A 23,798-nucleotide genomic window follows, 5' to 3' on the forward strand; every position below is an offset into this window, starting at 1 on the left:
TTTCTCCTCAAAAAAGGGAGGAAGTATTTGTTGACATGGATGGATGGATGTTGTTCCTGCAACCCCACCTTGAATGCATTAATGCATACATGCACTCATCATCCGCACAGTGGAGCCCAGGGCAGGTGAATATGTGAATACGCACGCTGGAGCCCAGGGCAAGATCTTTAATTCCCTTAGGGCGCAATCCTATCGGGATAGGCGGCTGCCTCCAAACTCGGAGACAGCCACCTATCGAATGCATGAAGGGGTTCATCCCCTCCGCTGTCTAGCCGTGGGAAGTCGGCAGGGGGAGCCAGATGACGCATAGGAAGTGTCAGAATAGCACTTCCGCCCTCCCTGCCGCAGCCCACCCCTAGGAACGCCCCATTTTCACCGCCCCGTGCTCCTCTCCTGAGCACGGCCCATGGGGCCAATTTGCACTGCCTATAAGGCAGTGCAGGAGGGGGTGGAGGTCACTTCTCAGGGAACCAACCTATCCTATGGCTGTCTAGCTGCTGACTAGCGGCCACGGGAATGCGCCCTTACTTTTTCAAGCCAATATCTTGTCCCAGCCTCATTTTGCTGTACAGGTTCCCTTGTAAAAACAAGGACAGTGTATCAGAGGACAAAAACACAGGGAAAAAAGGACACAACAGATGTAACCAGAGTATAGATTCCAAAATGGATATTCCAAAACCTGTGAAAGAAACGCAGATACTTCTTTTGCTGAAATCAGAATGCATTTGTGAGGAGTCTGATGTTCGTTAGCTACAGCTATAGAAGAAAAGCCAGCAAATGTGCCTCTCAGTGAAACGTGCCTCTCAAGCACTGAAGAGAAGCCACCTGTATAACGATGCTTTAGTTGAGCTGAGCAAGACAAATCATGGATGTGGCTTGCTCAGAATTTGTATGTCTGGCCCTCTCTTCACAGATTTGACTCATCCTCAGATGGTGAGAGGGATTTGCAGTGAGACCCATGAACTTAAATAAATATTCTGGCAAACAGTAAGGCTGCCAGAATACTGACGTGTAGTCCTTTCTGGAGTGAGGACTAGCAGAAAGCTACCTTATGTGTTCACATCACACAGCAGCAGGTGCATACAAAACCTCAGCCATTAAAGATTCTTCGACGTGGTGGTGACATGATGAAGCTACCATGGGCTGCCATTTTACAGCATGGTGGCCGGTCCTGTGAATGACCCAAGACTTTTGAATGTAGTCCAGGACATGGTCTCAGTATGCATGGGAGACACAGAAGAACGCTCACAAGACCAATCAGAACGCGGAAAGAAGATTACAGGCTGGCAGAAAACAATGGGTTGGATCAAGGTTTAAAGTCCATCAACTGTTCTAGTGGAAGTGGACTTCCCCGCCTCTCCTTCCCTCAACAAGCCCTCCAGCCCCCTGAAAATGCTACACAGACACCTGGTTCGCACTTCACGACTAATTATGGGTTAAACAACCCATGCTTTGTTGTTAGGTTAAAACTGTGAGGTTCCCACATCATAACAACAACCCAGGAACAGGGCTGCTGTTTGTCATTCCCTCTTCTTGTTCCGTGGCAATGTATGGGCTGAACAACCCATGAAGTTCCATTATGCGTGAACCAGGTCACTTGAGTCAGGAGACCCTGCTGAATGGGGTGAGCTGTGGTGTGGATAAAAAAAAACCTGGGTGGAGGAACCTTCCACGAGCAGGGCCCTTCCTCTCATAGAAGGTAGATCTTGGATCCAGCCCAATATCTAGAAGCTGAAAGGGGCAGGATCCAGAACCCAATGTTATTGTGCTTATTCTAAATATCCTGGGGGGAAGGGGTGTCTTTTAATAATCAGAGCTGGTTATAAACTAAGTTTGGCACAGATTCCTTGCGGATGTCTTGCATGATGTTCTAGAGAAAGGTAGAACCCTACCCCATTTTGAGGCTGATTAGGGCATCCTCCACTGAGCGCTGGTTGTACCTCACCATGTGGGAGTGCATATCATGGTAGTTGCTTCGAATGTTCCGCTCTGTGCTGCCATTGGGAACTGTTCCAAACCGGAATGGGGGATACTGCTCCGGGGGCCTCTGGAACTGGAATGGAAACCACAAAGAAAAGTCTGTTGACGAATCCAGAAAGGAACCAGCACCCTCTGTTCAGCCTTGCTGATGGATATCTCAGAGCGGGCTATACTTCAGTACCACTATTTTGGCATAACTTTGCATTTATTTATTTTACTATATAGTCCACATAGCCACAATGCCTCGGGAGTCAATAATATCGAAGCCTGACGTGGTCTCAAAGTGTAGAAAGCAAAACTACTCGGTACTCTTCAGCTTTATACTGGCAAATAAAGTAGGATGCTGTTGTTCTGTTGGAGCCCATCAAATTACTTACATAAAAGTAGGTACAGGAAGGAACACTTTGTGTAGACTTAACACCTAAAAAAAGATATTGTACAGCTGGAAAAAGTGCAGAAAAGGACAACTAAAAATGATCAAGGGGCTGGAGCTACTCCCCTGTGACAGAAGGTTACAACAGCTGGGATTGTTTCGCTTGGAAAAGTGAGTAAGGGAAGACAAAATTATGCATGGTGTGGAGAAAGTGGATAGGGGGACATGTTTCTCCCTCTCTCATAGTACTAGAATCCAGGGTCATCCCATGAAGCTGATTGGTAAGAGATTCTGGACAGATAAAAGGAAATACTTCTTCACACAGCACATAGTTAAACTATGGAATTCGCTACCACAAGATTTAGTGATGGCCACCAATTTCGATGGCTTTAAAAGGGGGTTAGACAAATTCCTGGAGAAGGCTATCAATGGCTACTAGTCCTGATGGCTCTATGCTACCTCCTGTACCAAAGGCAGTATGCCTATGTACACCAGTTGCTGGGGAACATGGGTGGGAGGGTGCTATTGCACTTCTGTCCTGCTTGTGGGTTTCCCATGGGCAGTTGGTTGGCCGTTGTGTGAACAAAATGCTGGGCTAGATGGACCCTTGGTCTAATCCACCATGGCTCTTGTTATGGTCTTATATTCTTAACTTTTACTCATTTCATCTTTCCAGTTTCATCTAGCTGTTAGCTGAAGAACTGTCAAGTTTCATATAGCTGTTAGCTGAAGAAGAGTTTTATGTAATACCAAAGCTAGCAACTGTTTCTCAACAAAATTCAGTTCAAGTTATGCCTTAGGGTGACCAGGTGCCCTACTTTACAGAAGACAGCCCTGTTTTTGAAGAGCTGCCAGAGGAGAGTCCTCGCTCTGCAGGTGTTTTCTCTGTTTGCAGGGCTTTGCACTGCTGGTCCAGTTTCTCAAATGAGGGGCCATCAGGAGGGAGAGTGGGGAGGGGCCTTGGAGTTGCCCATCCGCAGGTGGCACCTGGGCAGCAGGCTGAGCAGCCACACAGGCCGCACCTGGTCACAGTCTATGGTCTCTGTGACTATGGTGACTACAGTGAGATGCACTGCATTTGTATTTCAGTGATAGCTATGATTTCTAAATTTGCATCTATACCTATAAATTAGCATATGCAAATGTTGTGCCAGTTGGTGTCTTCTTTTTTGGCAATGCCTTTCCTCTTTTTCGACAACGTGTAAGTGGCCACCCTATCTGCCGTTCATACTAATTCATCTTACCTGTGTGGACTATTCCAAGCCACCTGGTGTTATTAGTTACTCAGTACATCCCCACCTCCAGCATTCTACTTCTTACTTCAACACCACCACTGCCACTCAAGCACTTCTCACCTTCTTATCGCTCAGCCCAGACACAGTATCAATATATTGCTCCTGGATCATGAACGCTGCCAAGTTAGCAGTGTAACTGGCCAGGAAGATGACAGCAAAGAAGGCCCAGATGAGCACCATGATCTTGCTGGTAGTTCCTTTTGGGTTTTCAATGGGAACGGAATTGTTAAAAACCAGAGCCCACAGCAGCCAGACCGACTTGCCAATAGTGAAGGAAGGTCCCCCGGACCCTAGAGAGATGAAGGGAAAATAATCTATGGGTAGCAGCTTGTTAAAAATAAAAAGTATTCTTGGCAGCAAGCTCTTTAAGTAAAACAAATGCATTTTATTTACTTAGTGATGTATTTTAGAATATTTCTTGCAAAGCTTCTGATCACATTAGCAGAATCTGCTTTGAAAGAATATGATTTTCCATTTCTTCCATTTGTTAAACAAAAACCTGCAGCTGTATTTAAAGTAGGGATGTATGAAAATCACTTACCTTTCGGGGATTATGCTGATGGTGCGGGGGGAGGCGTTCCGTCCCTCCCCCCGGAATCCTCGCTGGGGGGGAGGCGTTCCGTTCCTCCCCCCCCGAAATCCTGGCTGACCGGCTGTGCTCCGCAGTGATTCTGCGGAGCCGCCAGCTGGCTCCACCAGCAGCTGGACATCCGGCCGCTGGCTAGCAGGGACGCAAATGGCGGCGGCCGTAGCCACCGCCATTTGCGTCCCTGCAGTCAGCCATGATAGGCTACGTAAATGTTTACGTAGACTAAGACGTGCCAAAATAAGGAATGCAAATGGTGGCGCCCATGGGCGCCGCCATTTGCGCACATGCTTTTTTAAAAAAAATCAGCTGTGATAGGCTACGTAAACATTTACGTAGCCTATCACGGTGTTTTTTAAAAATATAGCCATGATAGGCTACGTAAATCTTTACGTAGCCTATCACGTTTTTTTTTTGTTGTTGCTTTTTTTTAGACTTGGAAATGGCGGAAGACCGGCCACGGGAGCCGCCGCTGCCAAACCGCCGCCAGAGCCGCCGCCGCCAGGAAGATCCTCCCCAGGTAAGTCCCATCCGGGGGGGGCAGGGGGGCGTTCCGCCACCGATTTCGGGGGGCCGAATGCACTGGCATTCGTCCTCCCCGAGATCCGCGGCGGAACTTTCGTACATCCCTAATTTAAAGACTGAGTTACACAGCAGAGTTTGACGAACTTCAGCACTGAAGGTCAGACATTGTCAAGGGCTCCTTGGAGGGCTCTCTCAGTCTAATCCAGTAGCTAAGTCCAGACACAGACAAAGGGATTGCTTTCAAAGCTTTATTCTTCTTTTACAACTTAACAACTATACCATTTGCAACTAGATGTGAGCAGCACAGTACCTATGCCCTAAGTTGGAACAGTTGGTCCCCGTTTGAAAGGGAATTACTGGCAGACCCCTGAACTTAAGGACTAGGGAGAGTCCCTCCCCTTTTCCCTTGGATCCTCTGGGCGCAGCCATTGTTTGCGCGCCAACCGGGCACTACGCCTCCTTTCCGCGCCCTCCATCTGGCGCCGCTCTCTGCATCTGCGTCGCGCATCCACCAAGTCTGCTATCTGTGCTCGGTCACTCCCTGGACTGCTAACTAAACTAGGAATGCTGGTGGGAGGAATCTCCGTCAGCTGTTGGTCCTGGGAAAGAGGAGTGCGCTCCTCTCCCAGGAGCGACTGCTCTTCCTCAGCATCAGAACTACTCTGGGACTCTATGGGCTCAGTGTCCATCCTGACAGACATGAGATAACCAGCGCAATCCAGTAGTCAGCATGGTTGATAAGAGGTTCAGAAATCTGCATGACCTTTGATTTATTGCACTGACTACTCCATGGAATCTAGCTTTCAAGTTTAACCTATTGAGAATTCTGAGAATCTTAAAATTCTGATAAGTTTCTGGTCCCTATGACTGCACAAAAAAGTCTTAAAAACCAAAAAGTCAGTGTGGGTCATTGGTTAAGCATATGCCAAATTTTATAGGCATGCTGAAGAAAGAGAGAGTTGCATGGTTTGATCATTTTGGAGTTATGAATATTTCCATTTTCCTTGTGTTGGCAATTATGAGATTCTGTTGTTGTTTCTAAATTGAGAATACTAAAAAACAAAGAACGCAAACAAAATGCCCAACCCTAAAATCTGAAATGCAGAACATTAAAAAAAGTTTCAAAAATATCAGATTCCAATGAAAGGAGCAGGGTCCCAAAAACCCACACCCTGCCAGAGTCTGTATAAAGTTGGATGAGAACAGGTAAAAATAGGTTGTAAATTTTTACTCTGGGCTCTTGTTTTTTTCTCTTAGTAGGTACCCATTTCCTCCCAACTTCCAGCATCCTTGATGGTACTTGATCCCCCTTCAACAGAGAATTCTCTAAGGCCAATGGTGAGGAATTCAGAGCACTCTCAGGATGGCTGGGCTAGGGTGGCAATGGGCAGGGTGAGGGATTTACTCTTACCAGTCAAGGAGCCTTTTCATGACATACATATCAGGATGTATACGTCCTAATGAGCCTTTATCAAGGACAGGGATGGTACGGCTGGCCTGGGGCTGACAGCTCCTCAAAGCAGCGGTGAGAAATCTGCTTCCCAGCTCACAAAGGTGTGGAAGCTGTTAGCAAGAGGAGCTGCTCACAGAGTTTACAGACAAGCCTACAAATCAGGCAGGCTGATCTGGCCAGCTCCTGACAGTTCAGACACAAAGACACAGAGGAAGAGTGGGATCGTGTCATCTGTCTCACACAGAAGTGTTTTCCCACAGTGCTGAGGAGCCCAGGTCAAACAGACCGACTAGGCTGCCATCCCCACAGGTCAAGCACATGCAGACCAGCCACGCTGTCACCAGGAGTGCTTCCACCGCAGACTGAGAACAGACCCAAGGTGATGACATTCGTAGGACATAGTCAGGGTACCATCTCTAAACAGCTTCCACAAGCTTTGCATATAGGCTGACTCCTAGATGTACAGGAGGACAGGCCTCCTGGACTTTTAATAGTTGCACAGAAGCCAGAATTTCAGCTGGGGATGCAGCTTTGTCATGCAGGTGTGAGAAAAGCTGCACCTGAAATTTCCTCTCCTATACAGCTGTTTAAAGGTACACAGAGCCCTGTTTTCCTTTGCATCATGTCAGTCTACGTGCATGCAAACAACAAGAATGGAGAATCCTGTCTGTGCGCATACCATTCAACTAAAAGACTTGGATTTTTCTACCTCTACCGCTCATGATTTACCATTTTGGGGGTGCTTTTCAGGTTGTTTTCTTGAAATCTGAAGGAGTTTTCAGAGAGTGTCATGAACTTCGGAAAATATATTTATGCCTAACAACCTCTATTGCAGGGGTGGGCAATATGTGGCCCACAGGATGCATACAGCCCCTCTGGCCTTTAGTGAAGACCCCGCTGTCCCCCACCAAAATATGGCAGAAAAACAATCAGCAGTTTGCTGCTGAATTTTGGTAGCACAATGTGACAGAGGCTGAAAAGGGCCAAATTTAGCTTTTAAACAAGCTACATTTCTGCTGTATCATATCACCAAACTGTAGTGGTAAACTGCCGTTTGCTTTTCCACCGTGCCGCCAAATTTTGGAAGTGCACCAGTGGCAGGGGTGTGGCCCCTGGGTGGGTCTAGGGGTAGAAATTGTCTAAAATGTCCAAAAAGCCCAAATTTTAAAAAAAGAGAGGAAGTACTACATCAGGAACTGGAGCACAATAGCACTCTTCTGGGGAGAAGATAGCTCCTCATTGACAGCGTCTTCAATGGGCTCTCTTTGCAAAGGATGAGAGTTTTGATAAGACGCTGGGAGTTGGTTATTCTTTACAAATGCAGATGCTCTTCTTGTTCCTAAGAGCCATAAATGTGGTGCAATGCATGACAGTGAGATAGCTGCTGCATGCTCTTTCTAACCTTGCATGTTTTCATAACTTTATGATGATCCTGGACAGTAGCCCCTCTTGGGATGGTAGAAAAAGCCCAATAGACAAAAGCTCTCTGTCTAGAGCTACCCGTTTTGTTGTAATACACGGGGTGGGAGATGCTTATCCCAAAGGACATCCAGCTTTTTGCCCCTCCTCCGTAAGGCCCATTCAGTGGACTATTTGGAAACTTACTTACTTTTGCCACTGGTTAAATTCTGGTTGTAGCCAACAGGGCTGAAATATTCGAACATGAAGACTGTGATAGCAACGACAGTAAGACACATCACAAACATCATCACCCACACGGCTGGACTGTAGGGTTCTAGAAGACAAGAGGAAGCCAGTCAATCCAGGGCAAATGACAGGTTAGGAATCAACCATGTCTGCCCTCCCACGCAAGCTGCAAATTCTCCCCACTGACGGAGAAACAAAGGATGACCCAATGGGTGGCATGAGCTGGAGACTTCTGTTCAATGCCTGCTGAAGTCCACAACATGTGCCGTTGCATGCTCCTCTTTGTGGCACCTCTTCACATGTGACAACTGGGGTTACAAGTGGGATGGAAAACAAGATGTTGCAGTGCAGAGTGGTCCTGGACATGTCCTCCTCCATGATACTCCATTAGTACCCTGTGGTCAGCATGTTCATTCCTCACTGAGCAGTTTGGGGTTCCCCCTCCACTTTCAGGTCCCCCCCCTTTCTGTGCTTCTGCAAACCTTAGTGCTTCCCCTGAGCCTGCTGATACCTCCCTCTTGTGCATGGATGGCAACATTTTGGCTACATAAGCATCAGCACTCACGCCTGAACATCAGAAGTAGAGGGAACGATTATTAGCTCTGTGGCTATGCTGATAACAGGTACCGATGCAGATTGATTGCCATGGGGCTGGTGGACTCTGCCTTAAATCAATCTCAAACAGCATGCTGAACTTACATATGCCTAAAACAGACAGACAGATGCCCTTTCAATACATTTTGCTGTGGCTCTTCCAGGCACTCAGTGATCATGAGTGGGCAGGGAGGGGGCAAGTTCTGCCCCAATGAATGCAAGCTCATAGGGGCAGAGCCTGCTGCTATGAAGCTGGGGCTCACACACGTTTATTTAACACATGGAGGAGGCGCTATAGAAAGAGACAGAGTATTACAGCAAGATGCTATGGTGGGTGCTTAAGGAATATAATTCACTAGCTAAAATGTGTGTGACCGTCCTAGCATCACATTGCATGAACATGGTTCACTGTGATGGTCTTGATAACAGAAAGGTGAAGGGAATCAAGGTGACACCCCAGACCTAGAAAATGTACTTATCAAGCTTGAAACAGCTGTTCACTTCCCATTTAGCTTTCTCCCCATAACACTTATTTGCTCTATCCCCGGTGTGTCAGAAGGTTCTTGCCGATAGGCGTGACTACAATATAGCTCTTGTGTGTGCATGCAATGATTTTAACATAAGGTTCCCAAGCACTCTCATTGCTGCCTCACGCTTTCTGGTGTGCCACATTTGCTGCATGTACTTGATGCACCCGATACAATAAAGCGTGTGACGCACATCTGTAAACACACAGTAGGCAAACAACAGGGAGTCAATCTGAACCTAAACCCCAAATGAGGCTGAACCTGAACCTTTATGTGAAAATCTCTGCCAATCCCAAGGCAGAAAAGAACCTACAAGGGGGGTGGGGGGAGGGGGTCTGGATTACAGATTCAGAATAAAGATTGAACTAAAAGAAAGTGATATGATGGTATTCATGCTAGCTGCAACCAGAATGAGTCACAAGCACGTGCAACTTATATCTGGAATGATTGTTTATATGCCCTACTGGGAAGGGACCTTTGCTACACCCCTGCGATTTATAGAATTAAAAATAAAAGATTGATGGGAGAACAAAAGAGAGAGTCACAAAAAGGGAGAAACATTCACTCATCAAAAGGTTACCCTGCAGAGAAACACTGGACGTGCGCGTGCAAGGGGGCAGGAGAGACTGTGCGGGTCTGTCAGTAAAATTCACCAGTCGAGCGAAGGGTGAAATGTTTTCAGGAGCATTTAGCAAACCAAGTCGCGTTACAAGTGGCGAGAAGTGAATTGGCTCCGGTAAGTCACCGTGATAATTCTCCAGCAAACACACCCCAAGGCTACTTGCCTGCACGTGAGTCATGGATGGTCTTCAGTGAGCGAAGAAATAAAAATCACAGCGTTTAAGTTACTTATGAAGACTGTGCGTGTGCGTGTGTGTGCGCTTTAAATTCAGTTTATGAATATTCACATTTGATTCCAAGCGCTGTTTCCAGTGTGAAAATTTCAGGAGATGGGAGCCATTCCCATTTTAGGACTAAAAGAAAGGGGCCATTGCGAGGGGACAGAGTGCCAGGCGGGAAGCGGATTTGCTCTCTTCCTTGCAATCTCCGGATTACGCGGGAGACAGGGCAGCTGCGCCCCGTCCTCCCCTCCCCCACCGGCTGCCGCGCGCAACATTCCGGGTGCGCGGCCGCACAGCAGGTGGGGAAGCGCGCGCGCGGGGAGGGGACGCGGCGGGAGAGGGGGGGGCAGGCGGCAACCCAGGGCCGACGAACCGCAGCTGCCACATCTCTCGCCTAATCGGTGGTTTTAAAGGGGCGGAGACGCAGGAAGCCGGCTCCGCAGACCGCGCGGCTCCTCCCGCCACCCGGGGGCCCGGCCCGGCCCGGGGGAGAGGGGCGCGCGCTCAGCCCGAGGCTCCCCGCTTGCGTGTTCTGCGGGGATTGGCTGCCCCGCTGAGACGCCCCATCCCAGTCCCGGAAGAAGAGCCCGGTGGACCTGCCCAAAATGGGGGGAGAGAAGCAAATCAGTCACAAAGAGAAGTCACACGCATTAGAAGCGGAGGGAGGGAAGCAAAGCAGGCGGAGGGGGGGACCAGACCAGGCAGTTGCCAGATGACAGCAGCAGGCTGAGCGATAGAGCTCCAGCGTTAAAGGGCAGGCTGAAGGATGGGATTAATTCAGCCCCCTCAAAATACAGCAAGCGAGGCCCATTTGTCAGCTTGTCCTTCCCTGTCAGGGAGGACAGAAACTTTAGCTGATGGCATCAGAAGCATTTCATTAGCATGTTGAGGCAGATGAGAGAAGGGGAGCAGGGAGCCAGCAAGAAGAGGCCCAGGTTTCCACTGGGCTTTGGTTTGCCCCTGACACACCCTAGAAAAGAAGAACGTTTAGATTGTTACGTGGAAACAGCTAGCTCCCCTCTTCTTATTTTATTTATTTACTTATTCATTTGTTTAATTACATTTATATCCTGCCTTTTTTTCCTCTTGCAAGGAACCCAAGGCAGCTTACAGGTCCTCCTCCTCTTCTCCGTTTTATCCTCGCAACAACCCTGTGAGGTAGGTTAGGCTGAGAGTCAGTGACTGGCCCAAAGGCACTCGGTGAGCTTCATGGCTGAGTAGGGGGCTAGAACCTGGATCTCGGGAGTCCCAGTCCAACACTCTAATGTAACATATGCTTATGTTCTCCAGTGTTCCCCCATTTAAATACTCTTTTGAGGTGCTCCAATATCTGCATTGTTTCCAAGAGGCTTTAGATCAGGGGTGTTGAACCTCTTTCAGCCTGAGGACCAAATTCTTTTTTGGAGAAGTTGTCAGGGGCTGCATTCCAGTGATGGGTGTGGCCAAATATACCCTTGGGGGGCATTTCAACCTTTAAAGGGGATATTGCACAAAAGCTGGGAAACCACTGGTGGTTGGGGGAAGGGGTGTGGCCATCTGGGCTGGGAAACCTTGGAGGGCTGGATTGGAAACAAGGAGAACAGGATTTGGCTCCCAGGCCTGAGGTTTGGCACCCCTGCTTTAGGTGATGACTTCAAGATGCCAGTTCGAAATGGGGGGGGGAATCCCACAAAAAACCCATAGATACGATATCCTCTCTAGAGGGTATTACTGTAGAAGGAGTGTGATTCAAGAGGCAGCCACTATGTTCTGTGATGCTGAGATGATCTGGAATATGAGGTAGCCCAGTTTAAAAAGGGATCTCTGTCCACTTCCCAATCAGAGTAGGGATGGTGAGGAAATCCATTTGGTTCACCTTTTAATGGGAACATATTTAATTCGCACTCCCTGAACCAATACGTGAAATAAAATGCAGTTATCCTTCGCTATTTCTACCTGGCTGAATTTTGCAATCCATTTATATTTATTTCATACTTGACATATCCAATAAGCACATGACTGATTTTCTCCCTGGAAGTACGAGTTGCTCATTATTGAATTTGTACTTGGATCCTAGAATGGATCAAGCAAATCTCCACCTCTTTAGGAATTAGCCCATAGCCCACGGGTTCTCAAGAACTGCTGTCTTTATGTCAAAAGACTGATCTTTATCATCCAGCTGATAAACAAGCTTCTGCTTGAAATCCGAGACCAATCAATCATTTGCTGTGTCAAAAGGCAAACACAGTCATAAGTCCTGAGGACAGCATTTAAAATCTTTCCGGAGTACGACAGCATGGCGTTGGGTCCCCCAAGGTAGATGCATCTCACTTGCTCGAAGGCATGCTGTGAGGTGCATAACGTAACATGTGTGCCCATGTTTAATGAAAGGTGGAAGGCAGGATACCTTCTTTCTCACACACAAACATCAGCCAGTGCTCGCTCAAATAAGACATGTGCAAAAGCCAATTTTTCATACTAGGCTCTTGTATATGAATCACCACAATTTATTTTCCCAATGGATATTATTGCTACCAATATTCTAAAGAATCCCCTTTGTTTCTATAACTGGGTGTCTGCCATTCCAAAAACCTGATATGACCCCCCAGTTGATTGCAGTGATATTTCTGACAGGCACGCCAACATGCGTTCCTGTTGTTTAGTGCCTCAAGCTTTTGGCATAAATGATGGTTGGTTCTGGCGAAATGCAAGAAAGGAAGTGACAGCTTTTGTGGCACAACAGGGCAGGAAGGAGGAGGAACAGGGTTAAGGGAGCCCTGCCTGCCTTGGAGGGACTGTCATGGCAGCCCATGAGAAGTCAGTGTCCCCACCTGGCACTGAGCAAGTTATTTCCAAGGGAGCTCTGCAGAGCAGAAGTAAATACATCCCTGGTGTGACCCTTCCTGTGAGGGGAATGGCAGATTTGTGATTCAAAGCACTGGAATCAAAGCTTCGGGTGTAGCCCATGCCTCTCAGCTCCCAAATGCTAAAATGAGAAATCCCTTCTCAGGTGTTTTATCCATGGAGAAATGACACATACGTGGGGAGGCGACAGTGCAGCAGCAGGTTCTGCCCCTGCCCTACGCACATCCATGCCAGTGTCCACAACGAGCCGATGCATGTACAACTGCACACCCATAGGCACCTCTTGATGCACTCAGCAACCCTACTGGTGTCCCACAGAATAATAGGATGTGGAATCCAGGCGTGAAAGCTAATGGGGAGGAGTGGCTGAAGAGTAAGAGCCAGGAAGTCACCAGTTTGAATTGCACCCCAGCTGCAGACCCACTAGATGGCCCTTTGGAATCCTACTGGGTAGGTATCCATGCCACAGTAAAAAATCTCACCACAGAGATTTTATATCTTAACATTTTAATATGTGCCTGGGAGGACTATTGAGCAACTCGGGGGGTCAGGGAGGTGCCACCATAACTGTGGTCACAGGCAGGGGGAGGTATGGTGTTGGGGGATTAACGGGCCAGCTGAGGAGAAGAGGGGCTAGACACCTTACAGCTGTCCCCTCTTCTGGTTCTTCCCCCAACCTGATGGTTCCTGGCGGCCTTACCAGTCTGCCTTCGGGTCTGGTGCTGCTGCTGCTGAATGCCAGGTTGGCCCAAAATAAAATCTCCTTCATCCATGATTTGATTGTGGATAAGGGGGCTGACCTGGTATGTATTACTGAGACCTGGGTGGGGGAACTGGGAGGGGTCACTCTCAGCTGTGACCTCCTGGGTACTCAGTGCAGCACCAACACCGACTCGAGGGTCGAGGGGGGGGGGTTGCCGTGGACTATAGGAATTCAATCTCCTTCTTTAGGCTTCCTGCTCATTCAAGTGCAGATCTCGAGTGTTTGTACCTTGTGCTGGGTACCCGGGACAGATTAGGGATTCTGTTGGTGTACTGCCCACCCCGCTGCCCATCAGACTTCCTGCCTGAGCTGACGGAGGTGGTCTCGGACGTGGTGTTGAGGACCCCTAGGATGATGGTCCTGGGGGATCTCAACTTTCATACCAAGGCCACTGTATCCAGGGCGGCTCAGGACTTCATGGCCGCCATGACAACCATGGGGCTGTCCCAACATGTCATCGGCCCAACGCATATACAAGGACACACGCTTGATCTGGTTTTCTCGACTGGGCAGGAGGGTGGTGATCTGAAAGTGGAGGAATTAACATCTGTCCCTTTGGTCAGACCACTTCCTGTTGAGGTTTAGACTCCTAGCAGCCTTCCCCCTCTGCAAGGGTGGGGGACCTATTAAAATGGTCCGCCCCCAGAGATTAATGGATTCCGATGGATTCCAGAGGGCTCTGGGGGATTTTCCTGCGTGTATGGCTGGTGCTGCTGTCAAAGCCCAGGTCACTCTGTGGAATGCAGAGATTACTCGGGCGGTTGACACGATCGCGCCCAAGCGCCCTCTCCCTCTGAGCAGAGCCCGGCCAGCTCCTTGGTATACACCTGAGCTGAGGGCAATGCAGCAAGAGGGGAGACGGCTAGAATGCAGGTGGAGGAAAACTCGTGCTGAGTCTGACCGAACACAGGTAAGAGCCCACTATCAAGCCTACTCTGTGGCAGTGAGGGTGGCAAAGAGACAGTTCTTTTCCACCAGCATTGCATCATCTCAGTGTCATCCAGCGGAGATTTCTGAGTGGTTTGCAGCCTGTTACATTCTGGGTCAGGGAGAGAGACGGTGGAACCCTCAGTGGCACACTATGATGAGTTTGCAAGGCACTTTGAAGATAAAGTCGCTCAGATTCGTCTTGAATTGGACACCACGATTAATGCAGTTCCATTGGTAGAGGCGTTCAGAGCACCGTCTGGTCCAGTTTTATTAGATGAGTTTCAGTTAATGAGGCCTGAGGATGCGGATAAGGTATTTGGCCAAGTCCGATCAACCACTTGTGTGCTTGACCCTTGCCCTTCATGGCTTATTAAATCAAACAAGGAGGGGATGTCCAGCTGGGTCCAGGGGTTGTAAATTCCTCCTTGAGAGAGGGAGTGGTGCCTGCTGCTTTAAAAGAGGCGGTAATCAGATGAGTCCTGAAAAAGCCTAACCTGGACCTGGAGGATGTTAACAATTATAGGCCAGTCAGTGGCCAACATCCCCTTCCTGGGCAAGGTACTTGAGTGGGTGGTTGCAGGACAGCTCCAGGCACTGTTGAATGAAATGGATTATCTAGATCCATTTTAATCGGGCTTCAGGCCTGGTTTTGGAACGCAAACTGCCTCGATCGCCCTGTGGGATGATCTCTGCCGGGAGAGGGACAGGGGGAGTGCGACCCTGTTGATTCTCCTGGACCTCTCAACAGCTTTCGATACCATCGACCATGGTATCATTCTGTATAGGTTGTCTGGGTTGGGAGTTGGAGGCACTGCACTGCAGTGGTTCCGCTCCTACTTGGATGGCCGATTCCAGAAGGTGGTGCTGGGGGATTATTGCTCTGTGCCATGGCAACTGTGCCAGGGGTTCCACAGGGCTCTATTTTATCCCCCATGCTGTTTAACATCTACATGAAACCGCTGGGGGAGGTTATCTGGAGGCGTGGACTGAGGTGCCATCAATATGCGGATGACACCCAGCTCCACCTCTCTTTTTCATCAAACCCAGGTGAGGCAGTGCCTGGGCATGGTAATGGACTGGATGAGGGCCAATAAACTGAAACTCAATCCAGACAAGACGGAGGTACTGTTAGTGGGTGGTTCGTCTGCCCGGCTAGGTGATATTCAACCTGTTCTGGAGGGGGTTGCACTCCCCCTAAAGGATCAGGTTCGTAGTTTGGGGATGCTCTTGGATCCAGAACTGCCACTTGAGGCACAGGTGAACTCGGTGGCACGGAGCACTTATCAGCTTAGGCTGGTATACCAACTACGCCCTTATCTGGACAGAGATAGCCTAGCTACAGTTATCCATGCTTTGATAACTTCTCGTCTGGATTACCGCAATGCATTATATGTGGGGCTGCCTTTGAAAACAGTCCGGAAACTTCAGCTGGTCCAAAATAGGGCAGCAAGATTAACAGGGACTGGCCAGCGAGCTCATATTACGCTAGTACTTTTTCAGCTGCACTGGCTGCCAGTCCATTTCCGGGCCCGATTCAAAGTGCTGGTATTAATATTTAAAGCCCTTAACGGCTTGGGGCCAGGTTATCTGAAGGATCGCCTCCTCCTCCTTATGTGCCTGCCCGGACCTTAAGATCATCCTCAGCGGCCCTTCTCCGTGAGCTCTTCCCAAAGGAAGTGAGGTGGGTGGCTACTAGGAGGAGGGCTTTTTCTGCTGTGGCACCCCGGCTGTGGAATAAGCTCCCTAGTGAGGTTCGCCTGGCACCTACATTGTATTCCTTTCAGCGCCAGGTGAAGACCTTTTTATTTTCCCAGGCATTTTAGCATTTTAGCTTTCTAGACCTTTAGCTTTCCTGTTTTAAATCTGTATTTTAAATTCCTGCAGTGCAGCTAGGTTTTATTGTGGTTGTATTGTCACATTGTGGTTTAAATGTTCTATATACGGTATTTTAAATTGTTTTATTGTGTGCCGTTTGGCTTTAATTTTTGTGAACTGCCCACAGAGCTTCAGCTATTGGGTGGTATAGAAATGAATGAATGAATAAATAAATAAATAAATAAATGAAAGAAGCCAAGCCCTGGCTGCCTGGCATGATGCACTCTCCACTTCTCCGAGTGTTGCGCAGTTCCAGGGGCAGTGCTAGTTACCCAGGGTGGGCCTCCTTTGCAGGAGAGATCACTGGAGACATATGGTGCATTTTGGGGATACCTGCTTTATTTACAAATGTACAAGCAGGGCATATGTGGTGGGAAGCTGCCTGTACACTCCTACCAGGCAGCGGATCCGCTACGTTGCATCAGATCTCCAAAGAAATGCACCCTGCAGCCCAAGATAGTTCTAGACTTCCGCATGTTCACTGCCTCTGTCTCTGCTTCTGGGTGCCTGCACACTTGGATTCATTCACAATTTAGTCATTCACTTTTTAGGGAGCATCTACATGATGTCATCACCCAAACGGTGTCCTCCTGAGTTTCCCCCATGGGCAGTGGTGCAGCTAGGGCTGGACCCCGGGGCACATGTCTGGGCCCCCGGGCACCCAGGGATCCCCAAAGGAAGCCCTGGATTTGTGGCAGCTCCTCCTTGCTCCCCCTGCTGGCCCTGGAGGCAGGCCTGTCCAGCTGGCTGCAAAAGGAGTCGCCATGGCAGCCAGCCAGCCAGGCCTGAACTGCAACATGCCATTTTAAAATAGCACCTTATTGGTGTGCCTGCTTTTAACTGAGCTTTCAATTTGGACTAAAACACCTTTTCCACTTTCTTTTTTAAATGAAAAATGTGTGCAATAGCTTTTAAAAGTAAAACAGTGTTTTAGTGCAAATTAAAATATTGATTTAAAAGACATTTTGTGCCTTTTGTGGTCATTTCTGTCCACAGCATTTGGTTACGAATTCCTCCCTCATCCTCCAGTTGGCCATTTAACACTTCTACATATTTTTTTAAAGTGACCAAAGTAATTGTGAAATAGCACTTAAACTTAAAAGTGCTTTAGTGTAAATTTAAATGTTGATTTAAAAATTGATCAGGAAAAAAGAGCAAAAAATGGTGTGCTCAGGAGAATTGTCCCTGCCCTGCCCACACATCTGTATCACATGTGCTAGTGTGGATGGAACACAGTGGGATGTACACACACCAAGTACAAAGCCTCTGTCCAGAGGGTGGAAAGTCAATTGCAGTTCCACATATAGCTTGCAGAGCAATGATTGCATTGCTAGTCTCAAAGCACCCTTGGTGTCTCCCCATCTGTCTCCAAAGTTCTTTTTTCCTCCTTCACACATACACACACCTACCTTACATCCCCCCGCCCCCTGCCCTGCCCATGGCTGCAGGGAGAGAGGTGCCTTCTCTTCTGAACTTTGATAGTCGTCCTATTGAAGACTTTCCAGAGAGATCTCTGAATCAAGAAACTAGGTCCTATGAAAAGAGGCACTGACTAGCTATTTTGGGCTACTAACCAGCAATCTCTCTTACCAAATGATTGGTGGCTGACCAGCAGCCATAACGGTATATATACATTCACATCCTTGTAAACAGCAAATTACCCTGTAAACGAGCCAGCCCCACCACCAGATGCAATGTTTAATATATACAGTGACTATACAATGTAAGGCTTTTAAAGTGTGTGTGTATTTGTGTGTGTGGGGGGAAAGGGCGTGATGTAAGGCAGGGAAGGGGAACGTATGGCCCTCCAGTTGTTGTTGGGATTGCAATTCCCATCAGCCCTAGCTGCCTAGCCAATAGTGACTGGTGAGGAATGGAAATGTGGATTTGGGGAGATTTGCGCTTTCTAACCTTTTTCCACCACAACTTTGGGGAGATTTGTGCACATTCGCATTAATTAATGTGCATTTGCGCATGTGCACAATTAGTTAATGTGCATTCGTTAATGTGAATGCGCACAAATCTCCCCCAAAGTGAAAAAAATATTTAAAAGTGCAGATCCCCCCCAAATCTGCATTTTCATGCTTTAGTCTTTGGGGGGGGGGTGCATACTTTTGGTCTCTGCTCCCCACTGCAACTAAATTTGCATACAATTCCAGGAATCTTTTCTAAAAGGACACCTGAGAATCCATGAAACACAGATGGAACAGATTTAACAAAGTTTTACTCTTCAAAGAAAAGTTGTGTCACACAGGACACTGGGCTATGTGCCAGGTGTGGGCGGCAGGACCAAGGGGAAAACAAACCATGGGAATCCAAGGAGCAATCGTCTGTCAGCTGCAGCGTGGGTTAGTGATGGATTAAATGAGCCACCATGGTTTGCTTTCAAGGTGGCTTATTGTGAAGCGTGAACTTGTCCTCTGAGAACTACTGATATATTCTCAACTGAAGCCATAACTAGCAAGAGGCGTTGGATGTTCAGCACTCTGCAGCTGAAAGGTTTTGCCAGACGGAGTGCTGGCAAGCTAACTGGCCCATGATGACAATGAAACTTTAAGTGGCAAATTAACTCTAGCACTGCTGATGCAGCATCCAGGTTTAAAGCCAAAGTGCTGCCTCCCACTTGGTAGCTTTTCCAAACCACTCTTGCGGTGTCACAATGTAATGGATGCGTTTGGCAACTGACTTTGAGTTCAGCCACACAGATATGGTGGAGCAGCGATCAGTCAGGATGCATGAACTGAGCAATAAATTTTTATCCTAAATTTCCCTCTGAGGAGCATGAAGTACTCTATAAAGCCACTGGTGAAATTGCTCTGATGCTTGCAGAATGTCTTTTGCAAATTAGCATGAAGCAGGGAGCGTGTGTATATGTGGCATGCCCGCATTGACACTGGAAGTCCATGGCAGAGCCGGAAAGATCCTTTGCACTCCAGACCTTTCCTTTTGCAGATCAGGATGGACAGACATGAGTCCAGATGTGTGAAGGGAGTTTGCTGAGGTCGCTACCAGCATTATTTCCATGAACAGACTTCAGTAGTCCTAATGATTGCCTTCAGTGTCCAAAGAGCAAGCAAAACATGCAGCTCAGCCTTGTTTGCAGGTGTTCCTCGCTATACTCACAGAGTCTCATTAACTGCACAAGCTATGGTCCTTCTTAGCTAGAACACAGAGAGCTGGATCCAGGTCCTGCCTTCCTTGCACAGAAGGGCTCCATTTACGGAAGGTGCCTCCACCCAATTTTGGAGGTTCCCCCCCTCCACCCTGCACCACAGCTCACCCCATCTAGCAGGGTTCCCAGGCCTTTTGTGCAGCATTTTCAAGGGGCTGGAAGGGCTGCTGTGAGGAGAAGGAGGCCAGGAAGTCCACTTCCGCCAACCCAGTTACAGGCACCTAAATCTGGATCCAAGCCAATGTAGCTGTAGATCCTCAACTATACAAATCCAGGCACATAAATTACAAAATTAGATGCTTGTCCAGGCCTACCTCTCAGCAATGAAAGAATTTTCAATATTTACGTAATTCTAATCTCTGGGGAATACACCTATTCGGTCTTTAAAATGCCCAATGAAGGAAATTCTACCATTTCTCTGGAAAATATTGGGTGACTTTCCAGTGAGGCTTCACTGGAAAATGGCAGAGATTTTTTTTTCCTCCAAAAGAGGAAGGGACATTAGAGAAATCATAAGCTCTTTAATGTAGTTATGCCTCTGGAAAGTTTATTAGAACAGATAATGAAACAATACATTTTGAAGTTTCTAGAACAACATGGGGTGATTACTAGTGGTTGGCATGAATTTGTTAAGAACAAATCATACCAGTCTAAGCTATTCACTGATGAAACAAACCCATGTAGTAGATAAAGGGAATGCAATGGATGTCATATATCTTGACAGCTCAGGCTCTTCCAAGCCCTGATATCTTTTCTTGCTGTTGGAAGGGGAATAGCTTGCAATTGTACCTCTGATGCTATCCTTGCTGCCCAATGGCAACTGACCATGCTCAGTGGGGAATCCCCCCCCCCCCGCAAAAAGAACTGGTTGGGAGGGGGAATGGAATGTAGTATCATGGAGGAGGGCATGGACTGGAAGACTGAACAGAAGCACCGCACACTGCAATATTTTGTTGCAGGTCCCACTTGTTCAGTACTTTTGGCAGTTGCTCATACCTAGGAAAGCAGAGGGTGAGACGGTCCCGTTGCTTCTGGCTACCATGACACTGATCCCAGTCTCCACAAAGGGCACGGAGAAATCTACGATTTGTGAGCGCTCTTCATTGATGGTGAGGGACCCAATGGCCATGTCTGCTCGTTCGTAATACACCTTGGATAGTGGGGAACAGAACGAGAATATGAAAGGACAGGAATAAATCCCCACCACTAAAAAACAAACAAACTAGAGCCAGCTCCACCCCACTGAGCAGAATATCTCGCACTAACTGATTTCCTTCCCTGCTGCCCCATCCTGCATTTCTTAGCAAATGGAAGAGGATGCTGCTGCAGTCCTGCACACCAGGGGGCTCCAACCTTTCTGGACTCGTGGGCACATTTGGGAATTTAAGAAACCGCTGTGGGCACCACCACAAAATAGCTCCCACATAGGATGTGGCTAGTCACATACCGGCTGCCTGTGGGGGCCTAGCTAGTCGAAAGATAAGTAATTCATCCAAGAAACTGAGTACAAGCAGAGGAAGGGTCTGAACCACAAAGCCAATCCACACATTTGACACCAGAGAAGTACAACGAAGTACCCATTTTGGTTGCAATCTTATGCATGCTTACATGGAACTCAATGGAAATTACTTCTGAGAAGGCCTACATAGGATTGCTCTGCTCATCCTGTAGACACACACACACACACACACACACACCTTTCCCCAGCCCAAAAGGAGGAAAATGCTCCCAGCCCCAAAAGGAAAGGAAACATTTTCCATGCCTCAATCCCAGGCTCAGCAGATCCGTTCCCCACCTTGTGCTCTTACCTCCTCCTCTGCTATCAGTGTCCCTGCCCAGTAAGGTGCAGTGTGTGTGTGTGTGTGTGTGTGTGTGTGTGTGAAGAACAAGAGAAGGGACTGGGGAGGGAGAGAAAGAGCGCAAAGCTAGGCGCTGGGGGAAAGAAATAGTGAGGCAGGAGGGGGAAATAGCAAGGCAAAGGGGGAGAGGGGAGAGAAAGAGTGAGGCTAGGAGGGGGGAGAAAGAGCAAGGTAAAGAGCTGGGGAAGAAAAACAGCAAGGCTAGAGGAGGGGGAGAGGGGGAAATAGCAAGACAAAGAAGTAGAGGGGAGAGAAAGAGCAAGGATTGGTTGTGGAGAGGGAGAGAGCAAAGGAGAAAGGTCTGGATGGGCCGAAGAAGCCTGGGTGGAGCCAGGAAGCAACTTTCCTTCTCTTCCTGCCTGCTAAACAGCTGATCAGTGGCATGTTCAAGAACAGGAAGGAGAAACTCATGCCCAAACATTTTCCAACTTTTTAAAGTAAAATAATTTTTTTGAAGGGAGAAAGGAGTGGAGAGTTTCGTGGGTATCACTGGATGTCCCTGTGGGAGCCACGGCACACACAGGCACCATGTTGGGGACCCCAACACAATTCGTTACTGAAGCAAGTCCCCTTAAACATAGTGCAACTTACTTCTGAGTAAACCTGCTTACAAATGTAATGTGAAGGGGCCTGCTCATGTAACAACACTATTATTATTATTATTATTATTATTATTATTATTATTATTATTATTGCATTTATATCCCGCCTTTATTCCTCTTGCAAGGAACCCAAGGCGGCTTACATTATCCTCCTCCTCTCCATTTTATCCTCACAACAACAACCCTGTGAGGTAGGTTGGGCTGAGAGTGTGTGACTGGCCCAAAGTCACCCAGTGAGCTTCCATGGCCGAGTGGGGACTAGAACCCGGATCTTCCAGCTCCCAGTCCAACACTCCTGCCACTACACCACACTGGCTCTATATAAAGTACACACTATATAAAGTACAGTGCCGCTGTCAGTCTCCATTCAGTTGTGAGCCCTACTGCAATGTGTAGTTTCTTGATGAAGTCACTTTTTGATCTCCCCAGTGAGTTCTGGAAAAGTGCCTCTTGGGCAGCGCCAGCCCAAGAGGCATTTTGTGGCCTGAAACAAATAGTGTCTATTTCTGGCTAGAGCCAACACTTGAGAAAGCCTTGCTGCCTTCCTCTACAGTCCCCTCCCCCATTCTAAAAGGTTCAAATGCCTCTCCTAAGGCTTAGAACAGTAAGAGCTTTAAGCTAAAATATGCTGGAATGTTTGGGGTTTTGACACTGCCCACCACTGGAATGTGGCCCCCAAGAGCTTCCCTGAAATGGAATTTGGCCCTTGGGCTGAAAGAGGTTCTGCACCCCTGCTCTACACACCCTTTGTGGCGCCACCTGAAATGGGTCACTTCACACACACACACCCCACACACACTGCGACCTCCTTCCTCCACATGCTGATCCACATACGGGATTTGACTCCCCTGTTTGAGGTCCTCCCAATGGCAGATATAGGGCAGAGGCCAAATGTGGCCAGCAATAATGTTATGCCACAACTTGCTAAATTCAGTGCTATTACCCTTCATGGGTTCCCTCCGCCTCTAAAATCCCCCAGTCCAACAAACTCTAAATAATTAGAAATGTTGAAGGGTGGGGGGATTGAATCTGAAGATAAGTTCAAATTTCTCCAAGCAGAAATTTGAGCCAGAGAGACCTGCTTGAAAACCTCTCCCCCCCTCCCCAGCCCCTCAAATGTTTCTGAGGCTGCTCCACATTGCAGATACTTCCTGACTCTTCAGAAGTCTATCACTTCCTCTCTTGTGGAAGATTTTAATAGCTGAAATCCTGGAGCAAAAATAATTCCTCTGTATAGGGGTGGGGAGGGACCCTGCATCCAGTTTGAACTCGGGGCTGTATGTTTAATACTCCCTGCTTGATTTCTCCCAAGCTCTGCCTTTTTTCTCTTAGGGGCGCTTTGCCATATTCACTGGCACACTCGGACCACTTAGTACTGCTCTGCTGACTCACCGTTGCTTGAAACACATCTTAGACAGGGGATTTATGGCTCCTTCCTGGGCCAACAGAAAGCAGCTAGGGCATGCTAAAGCTGGATCTGGTGTAATGTCTCAGTGTTTATATTCCATTTCTAACAGTTCGGATAAAATCATCCCTCCCTAGGTTACAAATCCTGAAATGATAGCACTGGAGGACTAGGAGGCACATCAGCATTGCCCAGGCCAGACTCATGAGGCACACTTCTCTCAGCACTCAGACATCCTTAAGAGACCAGCCCCCTCCGTATGGTCCTACTTACAGAATGCCACAAGCACAAGACAGAGACACACCGTGACTTCCACGAAACAGAAGGATTACATTGGCAGTGCAAGCCTAATCAGCCAGCAGGGGGAGACGACCTCTGGATGTTTTAGACTTCAATTCCCAGTATTCCTGACTATTGGCCATGCTGGCAGGGGCTTCTGGGAATTGAAGTCCCAAACATCTGGAGCTCTACCTTCTGCCCACCCCTGCTACACACATCTACTCAGAGCTAAGTCCCATTGAGTTCG

At 48.1% G+C, this 23,798-nt stretch overlaps 1 protein-coding gene across 1 annotated transcript in view; it reads right to left on the reverse strand.

Moving 5' to 3' along the window:
• Nucleotides 1-23,798, reverse strand: part of GRIN2C (glutamate ionotropic receptor NMDA type subunit 2C) — an 84,311-nt gene that overhangs the window by 11,452 nt on the left and 49,061 nt on the right. The window contains exons 7-10 of the mRNA XM_084838015.1: nt 20,403-20,556; nt 7,822-7,947; nt 3,709-3,938; nt 1,893-2,053 (exon numbers count right to left, since the gene is read on the reverse strand). Coding sequence (XP_084694141.1) covers nt 1,893-2,053; nt 3,709-3,938; nt 7,822-7,947; nt 20,403-20,556 — 671 coding nt within the window. The remainder of the gene's footprint in view (nt 1-1,892; nt 2,054-3,708; nt 3,939-7,821; nt 7,948-20,402; nt 20,557-23,798) is intronic.

This window comes from Heloderma suspectum, chromosome 2 (assembly GCF_057233095.1).
Source record: "Heloderma suspectum isolate Gila_16-S chromosome 2, 16-S_ref, whole genome shotgun sequence".
In the NCBI taxonomy this organism is placed as follows: domain Eukaryota; kingdom Metazoa; phylum Chordata; class Lepidosauria; order Squamata; family Helodermatidae; genus Heloderma; species Heloderma suspectum.